This window comes from Raphanus sativus, chromosome 5, assembly GCF_000801105.2.
Source record: "Raphanus sativus cultivar WK10039 chromosome 5, ASM80110v3, whole genome shotgun sequence".
NCBI lineage: Eukaryota > Viridiplantae > Streptophyta > Magnoliopsida > Brassicales > Brassicaceae > Raphanus > Raphanus sativus.
In genome coordinates, this window is record NC_079515.1 from 6,343,272 (window position 1) to 6,357,534 (window position 14,263).

General features: G+C 35.8%; 4 protein-coding genes across 5 annotated transcripts; 3 read left to right on the forward strand and 1 right to left on the reverse strand.

Moving 5' to 3' along the window:
- Window positions 1–562: 562 nt before the first annotated feature.
- On the forward strand, window positions 563–2,835 carry LOC108863111 (uncharacterized). The gene is made up of 11 exons (XM_018637426.2): window positions 563–713; window positions 925–1,129; window positions 1,224–1,237; window positions 1,334–1,384; window positions 1,559–1,628; window positions 1,715–1,781; window positions 1,871–1,938; window positions 2,025–2,148; window positions 2,274–2,313; window positions 2,404–2,471; window positions 2,576–2,835. The coding sequence occupies exons 2-11, from the start codon at window positions 937–939 to the stop codon at window positions 2,586–2,588; spliced, it is 708 nt and encodes a 235-aa protein (XP_018492928.1). The 5' UTR covers window positions 563–713; window positions 925–936; the 3' UTR covers window positions 2,589–2,835.
- A 160-nt stretch (window positions 2,836–2,995) lies between these two features.
- LOC108863110 (O-fucosyltransferase 13) lies at window positions 2,996–5,383 on the forward strand. 2 transcript variants are annotated; one of them, XM_018637424.2, is made up of 6 exons: window positions 2,996–3,303; window positions 3,550–3,626; window positions 3,850–3,920; window positions 3,996–4,084; window positions 4,172–4,393; window positions 4,476–5,383. In XM_018637424.2, the coding sequence occupies exons 1-6, from the start codon at window positions 3,179–3,181 to the stop codon at window positions 5,206–5,208; spliced, it is 1,317 nt and encodes a 438-aa protein (XP_018492926.1). In that variant the 5' UTR covers window positions 2,996–3,178; the 3' UTR covers window positions 5,209–5,383. The 2 variants fall into 2 exon arrangements, with proteins under 2 accessions (XP_018492926.1, XP_018492927.1); XM_018637425.2 differs by having other exon boundaries at window positions 3,239–3,303; window positions 3,825–3,920.
- LOC108863112 (uncharacterized) lies at window positions 5,260–6,805 on the reverse strand. The gene is made up of 8 exons (XM_018637427.2): window positions 6,587–6,805; window positions 6,349–6,461; window positions 6,187–6,258; window positions 6,072–6,107; window positions 5,946–5,991; window positions 5,787–5,874; window positions 5,628–5,685; window positions 5,260–5,527 (listed from the first exon to the last, which is right to left on the reverse strand). Exons 1-8 carry the CDS (start codon window positions 6,663–6,665, stop codon window positions 5,477–5,479), a joined length of 543 nt encoding a protein of 180 aa, XP_018492929.1. The 5' UTR covers window positions 6,666–6,805; the 3' UTR covers window positions 5,260–5,476.
- Window positions 6,806–7,737: 932 nt separating this feature from the next.
- On the forward strand, window positions 7,738–9,319 carry LOC108862984 (putative F-box protein At3g17620). The gene has a single exon (XM_018637270.2). It carries the CDS (start codon window positions 7,853–7,855, stop codon window positions 9,017–9,019), a length of 1,167 nt encoding a protein of 388 aa, XP_018492772.2. The 5' UTR covers window positions 7,738–7,852; the 3' UTR covers window positions 9,020–9,319.
- Window positions 9,320–14,263: the final 4,944 nt, after the last annotated feature.

Here is a 14,263-nt window from a genome sequence, read left to right on the forward strand (position 1 = left end):
GGTTTAGTATTTCGATGATGGCATTAAAATATCTAATTTTTTTGTATATACTAGAGTTTATGGTTTAGAGTTTAAGATTATACAAGGGTTTAATGTATACCCAAGGGTTAGCGTATACCCAAAGATTTAGGGTATACTTAAGGGTTTAGGGTTTATGATTTAGGGTTTAGGGTTTTTTTTTTGATGATGTTAAAAATATTTTTTTTTAAATCATTTTTTAACTACTATTATTTTTTTTTTTTTCATTTTATTTATTTTAAAAACATAATATAACTTGACAATATTTTATTTTCTTTTTTAAAAGATATCAATTGTGAAATGAATGATTTTTATTGGTTGGGTATGAATCTATAGGTTTACTCTAAGGGTGAACCCAAGAACGACTCCTAAATAAATATGTACACGAGAGCCAAACTTTTTCGGTTAAAGAATAAAAAAAATGAAATACAAAACGAAACTTTTCCTCAATAAGTTTATCCCGAGTCTCCTGACAATCATTTCATGGGCGTCAATTCGGGCTGGCTCAGCCCGTTCCGGCCCAAAAATGTAAGCCTCGCCCACAGTAACACAAGTTTGCATCTTTGAGCTTTCTCTGCCCAAACAAAGAGAGGGTTTATTCCGGTTTACAAGTTCCACCGCCGTCCGTCTCCCTCAACTCAAATCGTGTTTCGCATTTCCATCGCTTCACTGATCTGTATCTTCCTCTCCCACTGGTAAAAAAGAAATCCTCTCTTTTTCCGAGCCTTATTCTCTCCTTTTCTCAGTTCAATAGCTTATCGAGTCTAAAAAGGGTTATGAGAAAGAAAAAAAGCTTTACTTTTTTTTTTTAGCTTTCTAAAAAAACTGCAAAACTCTGTGCTTAGTGTTGTTTATAACCAGACACTGGTCTGAAACGAAAGCTTGTTTCTTTTTTTGTTGTTGCAGGTATAACGGAAAATGCGAGGGATATCGAGTCGATCACTTTATTATTTGACACGATCGCTGTTATCACGCGCCCGTCACGGGGTCACAGTGGAGACATCAGGTGGATGCACACCTGCGCTTGGTTCTCTGTGGTCTGCTCTTCAGAGCCGCGGCGTTAAAGTTAACGCCATTCAGTTAAGGCCAGGGAACGTTATTGAACGAACAGGTTGTTTTTTTTCTTCCCGTTATACAACATCCGAACGTTTATTGATAGGTGTGATCTAACTCGTTTTTAAATGAATGGAACGTTGGACTTACAGGACGTACTTTCCGGGTTAGTCTCGCTTGGACATTGTTTCATCATGTTTACAAGCATTGAGAAACACCACGAATTATCTATATATATCTTTGTTCGTGTTTTATTTTATAGGTTGTAGAATCAGAGCATAAACAACAAGGCAGAGGAGGAGCCTCCATACAGGTGTGTGTGTATCCCTATGGTTCTCATTTTATCATGTTGAACATGTCATGCTGATTAGGCGTGTGGCTTAGTGTTTGATATAGTTTCTTTAGTTTTTTTTTTTTTTTCTGTTTCTTAGACTTTGCTACTCGACTTGTTCCATTTTACCAAGAGTTTGATGTATCGGAGAAACAGGTAGAGCTTCGCGATGTTGACAACGGGAGCAAACTTAACCTGCGGTTTGGAGCTGAGGAGTCCGTTGAAAGTATGTTTGCTTATTCCGTTAACATTCAAAGCCTAGCATAACTATATATGATATTGATTTTTGCATCAATCTATTATTTACTGCAGAGGTTTTTGTTCAGGAGAAATCTTTCACATGTTTATATACAGAAGGAGATACTGCATTTCTGATTGAGTAAGTGTGCAATCTCCTTACCTGTTTTGAAGACTTTATACATTTTTTTTAGGGCCATGAGTTGTAAAATATGAATTTTTATTCGACAGGCCCGATACGTTTGAGCAAGTTGAGGTGCCCTTGGACATATTTGGCAAAGCTGCTGTATATTTGAAAGGTTGGTGTAGCAACATCAGTCTACTTTTTTTTTTTTTGCTAGAAAACATTTGCATGTTATATAGTGGCTAAACATATGTTTGACAGAGGAAATGAGAGTACAGTTGCAGCTGTATGATGGAAGAGCTTTATCTGCATCTGTCCCTAAGCATGTCACATGCACAATCCAAGAAACACAACTTCCCATGAAAGGCTTGACCTCAGCTCCTCGGTATGTTTTTTTTTTTCTTTAAGATCAGGAAAGGCTTTTCACTTTTTTTTCTGGTATATGTCTCTTTACATATTTACTGATTTCTCACAAGTTAATGTACCATTGTCTTTCTCTCCAAACTGAAGTTACAAGAGAGCTCTCCTGGATAATGGTTCTACTATTCAAGTATAAATCTCTCTTTCCTTTTAGAAGTTGCAGGCAGCAATTCATATTCTTTTATTTTATGATAGCTCTAACTGCCATTGGGTTCCTTAGGTACCATCTTATCTGGAGGCAGGGGAAAAGATTGTGATAAACACCGAGGATGATTCTTTTGTCAAGAGGTAAGTAAAGCCAACTCCTTATATATATATATATAAAATGTCAGATGGTTATATAAGCTTTGCTTCACAGTCCTCTTCTTCTTTCTTTTTTTTTTTTATTACAGGGACAACAAATGAAATAATCAAATGCTGCCTTCTATGGAGGAAGAAGCTAAAATTGGATCATGTTGACAAGCGTTTCAAAGAAAGATTAGGATGCTATTATAAATGTTATTCAAGTTCTCATAATCTGTGAACACCTCCATTGATTAAGGTGTTACAAATTCTATATAGAGATTTACAAAGTGAGGGATAAGTTTTACAGCTTCTCTTAAAACATGTGTGTCTTACTGTCTTTCAATAAAAGCGAGGGCTTTGATCAAAACTTAGATATGTGATCAATGGCAAACTCTCAGTCACAGTCATTGTCTCAGAATTTGAAGAAGCATATAAGATATTTAAGATTTCAAAAAATAAAACCTGAAGTGGGTTGTAAGGAGAAGGAGCATCTCTCCATTGTCGTGTTGTGTTGCCCAAATCTTCTAAATCGAAGCTTGTGGTTACCGACAGATTTGGTTGTGTAGCGTTTGTACCTCATTGCAAAACAGCAACTGAAATAACCAAAAATAAAACGAATCAAACTTTTTTTTTTTGAACACGGCGAATCAAAACTTCATAATTGAAAAAAAAAACTTCCTTTGTCTTGTCATATCGAAGCATCAAAACAAATGGTTTCGTTTCCAGTGAAGCCACTCTTCGTCGTGGTCTTGACTTTCTCTCTCCTCCTCGCCGTGATCCTGCTATCTCCGTCGCCTCAGTTCGTGAATACTCCAATCTCCTCTGCTTCTTTGCTGTAAGCGGCTCGTGGTCTTGGATCAACAAACGCTTAGATCAATTCGAAATGTTAGATATTTAGCTGGGTGTATCATTGGATCCGGAATCTAGATAGGCGTAGTACAGGATGATACTAAAACTAGCTTTAAAGTTTCCAGCTTTATTCAGATACAGGACCAAAAATATTCGAACTTGTGGCTTTCTTGGCTCTGTTTTATCTTTTTTGTAGAAGATATATAACTTGAATATATGTCTTGTGCTTCAGTGATTTTGATATATGGAGTGTCAAGAGGTTAGCAGAGTGGCGTCCTTGCAAATGGTGGTTACAAGCTCATCTCACTCGTATGGTTCCCTTTTTCTCTATCCTTTTAAGTAGCAGCGACTCCTGTGTTAGATCTTGAATGTGAATATATACTAGTAGTAGCTTTAGATGGTTTTGTTCAGATATAAGGAAGGCATTGCTTGTTGTTTTTTTGGCTGAACTTCTCTGTTTCTTTATTCTGAGTCCAAAAGAATACTTTTGAACGGCTTTCATTGCAGACCTCTGCTTTGGTTTTTTGTTCAGCTCTACCTGCGAAAACCAATGGATACATCCGCATTGATTGCTTTGGCGGCCTCAATCAGATGCGACGCGATGTAAGTTCTTGAACCAATATACTTTTAACTGTTATTTCTTACTTTATCATCATAAGTATTCATTGATTCTTGCAGTTGTGTGATGGTGTTGGAATAGCCCGTATATTAAATGCCACACTTGTTTTACCCAAATTTGAGGTTGCTGCCTATTGGAACGAGTCAAGGTAAGTATATAACCTCTTAACATCTTTTTAAGTTTGTCTTTAGTCTACTTACTCTCTTGTTAACAAATTGATATTTTTTTTATGCAGTGGATTTGGAGATGTGTTTGATGTAGACTACTTCATTCAAAAGATGAATGGCTTCATCAAAGTTGCCAAGGATCTTCCTGCAGATGTAGCATCCAAAGAGCCGTTCAGAGTAGACTGCAGCAAAAGGAAAGGTCAATTCGATTACAGAGAAAGCATTCTCCCACTGTTATTAAAACATCATTACATTTCTTTAACACCTGCAATGAGCCAGCGCAGAGACAGGTAACATGGATGGGGGTGTGGTCTCCGTTTTGTGGAATTTTTATACTTTCTTATTCTCAGCATTGGTTTTGTTACGTTTCAGGTACCCTCAATACGCAAAAGCCACGCTCTGTCAAGCTTGTTACTCAGCTCTACGTCTCACTAGCTCCTTGGAGAAGAAGGCTCTCGAGCTTTTAGATGCCATACCCAAACCTTTTCTGTCACTTCACCTTAGGTTTGAGCCTGACATGGTAGCATACAGCCGTTGTGAATACCCAAACCTATCTCCTTCCTCGCTTGCCGCTATCAAAGCTGCTGGACTAGACAAAAAACCATGGACAGGAGATTTAGCTCAGAGCTGGAGAAAGCGAGGCAAGTGTCCTCTGACTCCTAACGAAACCGCCTTGATGTTTCAGTCGCTGAGAATCCCAACAGCCACAAACATATACTTAGCAGCTGGAGACGGTCTGATGGAGATGGAAGGTTTCACATCCGTTTACACAAAAGTGTTCACCAAGTCTGCTCTGCTGAACCGTGAAGATTTCACGAGAATGCATGGGAACACAAAAGCTGCGTTGGATTATTATGTTTCCATCAACAGCGATGCCTATGTAGCTACTTACTTTGGAAACATGGATAAGATGGTTGCAGCGATGCGAGCTTATGGAGGGATGCATAAAACTCTGTTCCTGAGTAGGAAGGCGTTTGCTGAGCTGACTTCTCAGGGACTTGAAGAGGAAGAGCTGAAGAAAGGTCTCTTGGAGGTTCACAAGAGTGATTTTGAAAGTGGCAGAGGGTCTGCATTGCCTGACTGTTTCTGTGAATTCAGGCTGTAATTTTCAGACACAAGTTATAGTTTTTTTTTTGGGCACTGAGTGGAAGGGAAGTCACAGGCAATGTTGTTTAAAAGAATTGTTATAAAAGCGTTTTGCTAATTTACCAAAACTTAATACATTTATTAAATTTGGGTTATAAGATTCTAAAATTCAATCATAAAATTGGTTTTGTTTCTTTGGTTTAAGGAATGAGTTCAAAAGATGACGAGGGTTGCACTTGCAGGAGCCACTTCCCCACACCATAGACCCGTCTTTATGTATTGTTGTCTCAGTCTTTGGATGTTATAACGAGCAGACCCAATGCACCGATGAGTATATACTGAAAGAAGAGAACATAAACAAGAGATTATATATACATATCTCTAATCAAAAACCATAAACATTACATAATCGCAGAGGCCTGTGTAAGAAGATTGTACCTTGATGATAGGCTTTTCTGTCATGATAATAGTAACCCATCCAACATAAGGCAAGAACCTGAAAAAAAAATACAAAAAGGAAAACCATTTACTACTATTGCCCTTATCCTACCATCATCAGTGTGAGATCATGCGGTTTCTTTTTTAGAGTATACTTACGCAACAGCTCTGCCCATTATATGGTGACGATGAAGCCACATTTGTCCATCAGCATAGAGACCGATGTCATCCACCTCATTGTTGTCACCTGGAAAATCCAAAGGTTAATCCATGAAATATACACAGTTTACTGTAAATGGGTAGTAACAAAAGTAGCACCTTTTGTTAGAACATCAACTGCTCCAGTAGTTTTCCTCTCATGAACCTGTAATGTGTCATAAGGAGTATATCTTTAATACTTTTGTCTCCAGAGATGATAATGAGAAAAAAAAAACAAAACATTACTTCGATTGCACGATGGACGATGGGTATATCACGACCCTGAAAGAAGAAACATAAACCAATTAGGAGAGGCAAACACACACACACACACGAACACAAAGCAGCGCCCACCACTTACATCAATTTTGAAAACAACAATCTCGCCTGTTCTAATGGGCTCTTTGGTCATGGTCAAGAACAATATATCCCCCTGTCACATACATTTTTGCCCTCAAAACTGATTACAAAAAAAAAAAAATTAATTTCAATAGCAAGGAATAAAAAAGAAGCAAACACTAACTCTCTGAAAGCCAGGTTCCATGCTTCCAGAGAGAACAACAACAACTGGAGATTCAGTGCCAGTCACACACATCAACCCCTTCCATATTATCAATGCCGACGTCACTATCATACCTACAACCACCAATTAAAAAAGGTAAACGCCCTTTATTCATCATATCAAGACAACAACAATGTACCATCATATCCAAAAACAATGTATCACGATCTAGAATTCAAACGCAGATATGGGAACGAACCGAGGGTGACGGCCTGAGTGAGAAGCTGACGGATCTTGATTGATTTGATGGAATCCATTGTTTCTCCGATCCAACCCATGATTGATTCTTCTTTCCCTTCCCTTCCCTTCCCTTCAAATGTTGAGTCGAAATGATTCAGATCCGCTGAAGAAGTTTCAGTTGAGAAGAAGGAAACAGATTCCTTTTTTTTTTTTGGACAACGGAAACAGATTCCTTTACGAGCGTTTTTGGAAGTAAATCGGTTTATATATCGGTTTACCATTGCAGTCAAACCGGTTTAGTTATTAAAAGTGTTTAGATCTTTCACTACTACCTTTATTGCAGTCAAACCGGTTTAGTTATTAAAAATGTTTAGATCTTTGACTATCTATACCTTTTTTTACCAAACCGGTTTGTCCGGACTTGAACTACTGTTTCTAAAGATCAAGCAGGATCTTGTGAAACATTATTACTGCTACCGTTCTTGAGGGAAATAAATCAGACAATTGTTTTTTACTTAAACAAATCTGGTTCAAATCAAAGTTTAAACATGATCAGCCTATGCAGAACATTCATTTCTCACTCAATATTTTTGTTGTTGTATATATTTTGTTTTGGCCCATTTAAAGCCCATAACTGGGCCAGTATTATACGGGAAATCCGATACCTTGTGGAAAAGGTTAACCCTTTTCTAATTTTGGGCGTTACATCAAAATCATTGTAGAAAGTTGAAGAGCAATGACAAATATCCGATCTACTTGCAAAAAAATGGAACATTTTATCCAAAGATGGGACGTTTTTAAAGAAGCTGATCAAGCAACAGCAAGGGAAGATGACTATCTGGCGATTGTGTTGATAAAAAATCTCTATAGTTTATTTCCGTACAACCTATTTTTATTTGGTTTGGTTTGGTTTGGTTTCTTCTGTCATCATCATGGCTCGCTCTTTGAACATGATTTACCCCAATTAATAATCTGTTTCCTATCTTTATGTAATAATAAATGGTTGTTACTTCCCTGGTTTCTAAGCAACTGCTCTGCTTTCAATCATCTCATTGTGTAAATAACATTTTGTCCTGGCATGAAATGCAGGATTAGTAGTAAGCATAATAGCAGATAGGTTAGCAGTAACTAGTAAGCAGGCACAACAGCAGATAGGCCCATCATTGGCCCAGTTTCATTAACAGCCGGCAGAGGAATCTGTAACAGAGGAAAAGCAGAGCAAAAAGGGAGCAATCTTAAGATTAAACCTAACTTTAATCTGCGTTAACATCAATCTTAAGACACGATGACGATGATGTCCAAGCTTTCCACGGAGCTAGTTGAGGAGATTCTCTCAAGGGTCCCGATGACATCTATGAGATCAGTCCGATGCACTTGCAGAAACTGGAACACTATATGCAAAAACATAACCTTTACAAACAAGCATCTTGCTCAGAGAACAGCAGCAGCAGCATCAACAAGTAAAGGCGAGATTTTGACGGTCGTGATGATGAACTGTAGTCTTCATCTGATGAGGGTCAAACTCCAAAGAGGACTTGATCCAACGGTAAACACTACCGGTAAGCTTATTAGCGTTGACGATTCATACCAAGTCGTTGTGTCTCGAGTGTGTCACTGCGACGGTTTGTTGCTATGCACAACCGAAGCCTACTCTTGGCTCGCTCTTTGGAACCCTTTCACGGGCCAAACACATCGGATTTGCGTTGAGCCTGTATCTGTTCGCCACAGAAAGCTTTGGTACTCTCATGCTCTCGGGTACGAGGAGGTAGGCAAGTCGTGCCACCGCGTCTATAAGATCTTGAGATTCGCTGGTCTTGTGCACGAAATCTATGCGTTGAACTCTGGTTCTTGGAGGGTTCTTGATGTTAGTCCAGACTGGTACATAGATTACGATAACCATGGTGTTTCATTGAAAGGAAACACGTACTGGTATGCTAGGGCAGCAGGAGTAGGTTTCTTGCTCTGTTTCGATTTTACGAGAGAGAGATTCGGACCGCGTCTGCCTCTGCCGTTTGAGTCTTTCTCCGACGATGCTGTGATTATGTCTAGTGTTGGGGAAGGGGAAGATAAGCTTGCGGTTTTGTTTCAGCATCGCGAGACGTTTGAGATGGAGGTTTGGGTTACGACTAAGGTTGAGCCTAATGCTGTGTCTTGGAGCATGTTCTCTGCGGTTGATATGGCGCCATTGAGTGGTTTTCGTTTTTCAACTGGTGGGAGTTTCGTCATAGACGAGGAGAATGCAGCTGTGGTTGTCTTTGATGAAGATAAAAATGTGGAGAAACCGACTCGCAATACTGCTTACATCGTTGGATTTGGAGAGAGTAGTTACTTCGGAGAGGTTGATCTCGGGAAGATTACAACAGGGAAAGAGGGCTTTCCGCATGCGTGCTCCTATGTTCCAAGTTCAGTGCAAATCAAACCAAACTTCATGAGAACCAATGGCATAGATTGATCTGGTTTGTTGAAGTCAAGTATATTTTTGATCTCTTCTAATTATCTTCGAATGCATATATGGTTTGTCAAAACTAATTTTAGTGGAAAGCAGTGTGTATTATAATCTATGCTTTGATAAGACTTGAGAGATTGGTGAGATCGATGCCACATCCTTAGCTTTTACGTTTCATCTTTTGACTCAATCCCAATGGGTCTGGCTTGTATATTTTTCTCTTGTATGACTGGATCTTTTAGAACAAAACACTCGTGCTCTATGCTCCTGCTGAATAAATGGCTTGATGTATGGTATTTTAGACAATTTAGTATCTTAATTTCTCTTGTAGCTTATTTGTAATTTGTGTATCTTGCTTAAGATGGGATTTAGAATTATAAGATTTGGAGACCATTTTGTTTCGAGTTGTTTGTGTTTGCTACATAGGGATCCTGTCATGGATAAAATGATCTGAACCCGAAAATAACCGTCCAGAAAAAAACGCTGAATTTGAAAAACCCAAAACAAACCATATATCAAATATGCGGAACTTAAACAAAACCTGACAATTTTAAGATTACTCGCGGATACCTTTTAAAGAAAATATATCTAATTAAATCAATTTTACCTTTTAAGAAAATTTAAATCAGTTTTGTAATACAGTGAAACCTCTATAAATTAATAATGTTGGGACTAGTATAACTTCTTCAAATTAATACTCGATAAACTAATATACACTAAATTTTTTTAAAATTAATATGATTTCGTAGTTCCAAATTGAGCTTTTGATTCAATTAGTATATCGATAAATTAATAAAAAATTATAGTTCGGTTGTAGTCCCAACATTATTAATTTATAGAGGTTTCGCTTATGACTAATTATTTTTCAATCATATTTCTTACATATGTTCATTTTTAATTTACATATGTTGTAAATTTGCAGTAATTTTATGTTTATTATAGCTTTCTTGATTAATACAAAAAGAAAATAGTTTAACAACAGTTCACATCCATCAATGACATCAACATAAGTTTATATAAGCTTTAAGGTCATTAGTCTATTACATGATTATCCAGTCAAAACAAATAGTTAAAGTAATAAACTAAATCTAACCACTTTTAACACCATATAATGTTTTTTTATTAAAAAAGTTAAAGATTTTATCACCAATTTTTCAATTTTTGACAGAATTACAATGGTAATAAGGAACATATAAAGAAAATAAAATCTAAATACACACTCGATCTTGACAAATATATTGACAGACACAACAAGTAGAAGCCGTTATCCGGAGGTCTCAACTAATATGCACAACCGATTACCGCAAAAAGAAGAAACACAGTTAAAAAGTCAGAATTTAGCCTCCCCGATAATCCGCTTTTAATGATTGGATCAACCGAAAACAGTTCGAGGTAGACTTCCTGAGCATCCACCAACAGCCACTGAAGATGCCAAGTAAGCCCGCATCAACAAGACCGAGCATTTATTCAGATGCAAAAGCCTCCTAAGAGCCACACGCCAATGACCTGCACAAAAACAGGGTGAGAATCAGCCACAACTCCACACTTAGCACTTCGGTACCACCACACAATCCGAAAGAACACATCCATAAGAACTCAGAGCGCCCATGCGCTTGGCTCAAGTGCTGGGATGACGGGTTCAACACCATAGAATGTTTACATAATTATCAAATTATAACATTGTGTGCACAAAAGATCATCAAGTCGAAGTAGCTATTCCCAAACGGTAATGTCCTAACATTCTCAGCACTAAGAACTGCTATTGTTTCAAGTGTTTAGGAATCCATTCTATAAAACTAGTAAACAATCACAAAAGTTAAGTGTGCACGAGAAATAAAAATCTCACAAAAGTTATGTTAATACCATTATATGTGAATCACTGAACCAAGACACAAGCAAGATTATACTATTCACTTACATTACTTTCAATATTATCATGAATGTGGCTGTGTTTCAACCAATATGCAATATCTCAGCACTAAGAAATTTTGATGGTTTAATGGGAGAGAGGAATACAAGAGCGAGCCAGTCGCCATTTCACTCGGAAATAGAGACTCTCATTTTGGAAATGAAATGTATGAAAAATCTAAGACAGTTAACTGTTACTTTTACAACGGATTGTTTTCAGTTGATGAAGATGGTTTCAGGACCAGAAGAATGTCCGGTATTTGCAAGTTATTTAGAAGACATAAAGATCTTGAAGAAAAGTTTTAACAGCGCATAGCTCATTTATATACCACCAACGCAGATTTAAAAGGTGAACAGTCTCGCACTCAGTGCAAGAAAATAACTTATGTTTATTGTTCATATGAATGTGGAGCTACCAGTTTGATTTGCAGAGTTTATATGAACATGTTTAAGTTCCTGACAAAAAAGAAACAATTTCTCTCAAGTTTTTTACACAAAAAAAATAATTTTTCTAACAAGTTAAGAGTTATAACATATAATAAAAATATATTAAGACTTAAAATCTTTAAGTATTTAATTTTCTAATGTGAATGATAAAATTAAAAATTTTAATCCATAATAAGCCAAAAGTAAATCATATAATTGTAACAGATTATCGATAAAAATAATAATAATACCAAACTACAACAACTAGCCTTGTTAATAGATTCATTATCATACAATCTTTTTATTTTTGAAAAAACTAAAAAATCTAAAAAATTAATTAGAATAAAAACATATTTCTGCTTTCGACACACAAACATGCAGTTAAAACTATGATTTGTACTACAATATATTTCTGCAGTAATTTTCAATAAAACACTATGTTTAATATTTTATTCCTGATTTACTTCATGTTTCTGTAATATTATAAAACTTTCTACTTTAACCCTAACATATAGAAGAATTTTAATTGTTTTCTTATTAATAACATTTCCTCACAGAAATCATATTTATGTTTCTTAATTTTTACCCGGCCTTATGTATATTATGAACTAGATATCTATTTTTGGAAAAATATGAGCGATTCTAATTCATTAACATATCAAAATATCAAAGAAGAAAAAGAATCTAGAATTATGCAAAACCACTTCCTTTAATCGAAATTAAAGGAGGTAAATAGCTTAAAATAGATATATTGTAATATAGGATACATTTCACTTCTTATATATATATCAATATTTTCTTGTTTTTTCTATTATTGAAACACAACCAATTTTCTGATAAAAAAAATCATAATCAAGTCATTTAATTTCTAAGGATGAAAAGTTCACTTATATTTTCATTTAATGTTCTAACTTCTCTCATCATTCTTACACTAGGTTTGCCTTTGTATCTATAATTTTGTAATATATTAATTCTTTTTCCAAAAAAGAATTCATAATATCTTTATTTTGTTTTTCTTTTCTTCAACATATTACTATCTTTAATAAGCTAAATTGTTTAAAAGATTTTTGTTATAGTTCATTTTTACTATGAAATTGCATAACATCTAAACCTATAAAATTTGGATATAGTTTTGTGGTAAATCTAGGAAAATGATATATCCAAAACTTATTTTGTGTTATTTCTTCACCTAATTTGGCTAATTCCTTAGTCTTAAATAAATGGATGCTTTTAATATATTATGAAGAAATATTTTTACACAGAATGAATCAACAAAAAGATTCTTCTTCAATAGTTCAGATTCATTTTTCCAGAGTAGATAAATATGAAATTTATATTTTTCGTTTAAGAAATGAAATTATATGTCATTTTATACGTAAATTTACATGATACATTTAGATATATTTATATATAATTGTTACAGTGTTTTGTATGCATCAAATAATTATTGATTTCATTACATGAACTGGTATTATATTTTATATATAACAGTGGCCGGAACGATTGGGAAATGTAGGGCAACAAGATAAACAAGCTTGCTTGTTATATGTATGTCTTTGTTTTGTTCTTCTATAGTTCGTGTTATCATACCAAAAAATACAATGGCATCTTTTTGTAGTAGATCCAATATATCCAATGACGTAGATTGCTATTATATAAACCATGTTGGTCAAATATATGACATCAAAATTATCATATACCAAGTCCACCATATTTCATCTAATACTAACCTAGCATGTACTTCAATTATATGTATTTTGATCAAGAAATTTAATAATATATACATGTATATTTTTTGTTTTCTGCAAAAGATTTTCATACTAAACTGCATACACATACATATGGTTTGTGTAACCACGTTTTTAATATTATTTAGCTGAACAAAATCTATACTATTAAAACATAAAACCCTTTTTTGAGGTGCCCTTTTGTTTCAACAGTATTTACAAAATTCTGCCACTGGTATATTTTTAAGCTATGATTTTTATTAAACTATGTATTTTCTAAATTTTCTTTTAATGCAATGCCAATTTATTTTAAAAAATCGTTCCCCTTCAATTGTGTAACTAACAAAAGAATATTTTTGTTAAGATCTTAACAAAGCTTGGATTTTTTGTTGTTTCCTGATTAAAAATTTAGAATTTGAATGTTCTCCATAAATTGCAAGCGTTACGTTTCTGCCATGACTACACATACGGCCTTATAAGCTATGTATATCCTCTCTATATTTGTAAGATTTGATTTCCTTCTTCTTTTTCGTAATGTTTTTTCTCTTACTCATTGATTACACAAATTATTTGCTTGATCTGTTACTTCTATTATGAGATACATTCCCGAGATTTGTTTTTGTCCTTTGGGAGAAGTGAGGTGGCTTGGAACTCAGAAAATCACGGTGGAGACGTTGAAGACGTAGACTCTGAACGAGGCAGATACGGTGGACCGTACAGACGATGCGTCGGTGAAAGCAGAGGCTACGAAGTAGAAGATGACGTTTTCAAGGCAAGAGGAGTGTTGGAGGACGGAGAGGGCGGCGGCGACTGAGCCGCGAATGTAGGCGGCGTCGAGTTTTATGGCCACGTGGACAGCTCGACGAGATCAGAATATTGGCTTGGTCGACAAGTCATCGTCGTCAGCTCCGGGATCGATTATGGGGCAGTCAGCAGAATTGTAAAACTGTGGGGGGTTCTGTGAATTTATGGATAATTGGAGCGGCGGAAATGGGATTAGGAAAAACTATGAAAAGAAGCGAGAGGAGAATGCGAAGAAGATGTTGGGACACGTTTTTCTCAGACTCTCACGGTATTGGTGAAGGTTTATCCCAACTGAGAAAAGCTGTCTCTAAGAGTTTGATCATGTGTGTGTCTGAGAAATAGATAAGAAAGGGTTAAGAGTCAACGAAGCAGTCTATGGCTCATA

What these genes read in the sequence shown, in the direction of transcription:
- LOC108863112 (XM_018637427.2), bottom strand. Translation starts at nt 6,665, where the DNA reads ATGGGTTGGATCGGAGAAACAATGGATTCCATCAAATCAATCAAGATC. An exon ending in TTGTTGTTTTCAAAATTGAT is followed by an intron (nt 6,108 to 6,186) that starts GTAAGTGGTGGG and finishes TTCTTCTTTCAG; the next exon opens with GGTCGTGATATACCCATCGT. An exon ending in AGTTGATGTTCTAACAAAAG is followed by an intron (nt 5,875 to 5,945) that starts GTGCTACTTTTG and finishes TGGATTTTCCAG; the next exon opens with GTGACAACAATGAGGTGGAT.
- LOC108863110 (XM_018637424.2), top strand. Translation starts at nt 3,179, where the DNA reads ATGGTTTCGTTTCCAGTGAAGCCACTCTTCGTCGTGGTCTTGACTTTC. An exon ending in ATCTCCTCTGCTTCTTTGCT is followed by an intron (nt 3,304 to 3,549) that starts GTAAGCGGCTCG and finishes CTTGTGCTTCAG; the next exon opens with TGATTTTGATATATGGAGTG. An exon ending in TCAATCAGATGCGACGCGAT is followed by an intron (nt 3,921 to 3,995) that starts GTAAGTTCTTGA and finishes TGATTCTTGCAG; the next exon opens with TTGTGTGATGGTGTTGGAAT.
- LOC108863111 (XM_018637426.2), top strand. Translation starts at nt 937, where the DNA reads ATGCGAGGGATATCGAGTCGATCACTTTATTATTTGACACGATCGCTG. An exon ending in GATACTGCATTTCTGATTGA is followed by an intron (nt 1,782 to 1,870) that starts GTAAGTGTGCAA and finishes TTTATTCGACAG; the next exon opens with GCCCGATACGTTTGAGCAAG. An exon ending in ATAATGGTTCTACTATTCAA is followed by an intron (nt 2,314 to 2,403) that starts GTATAAATCTCT and finishes TGGGTTCCTTAG; the next exon opens with GTACCATCTTATCTGGAGGC.
- LOC108862984 (XM_018637270.2), top strand. Translation starts at nt 7,853, where the DNA reads ATGACGATGATGTCCAAGCTTTCCACGGAGCTAGTTGAGGAGATTCTC.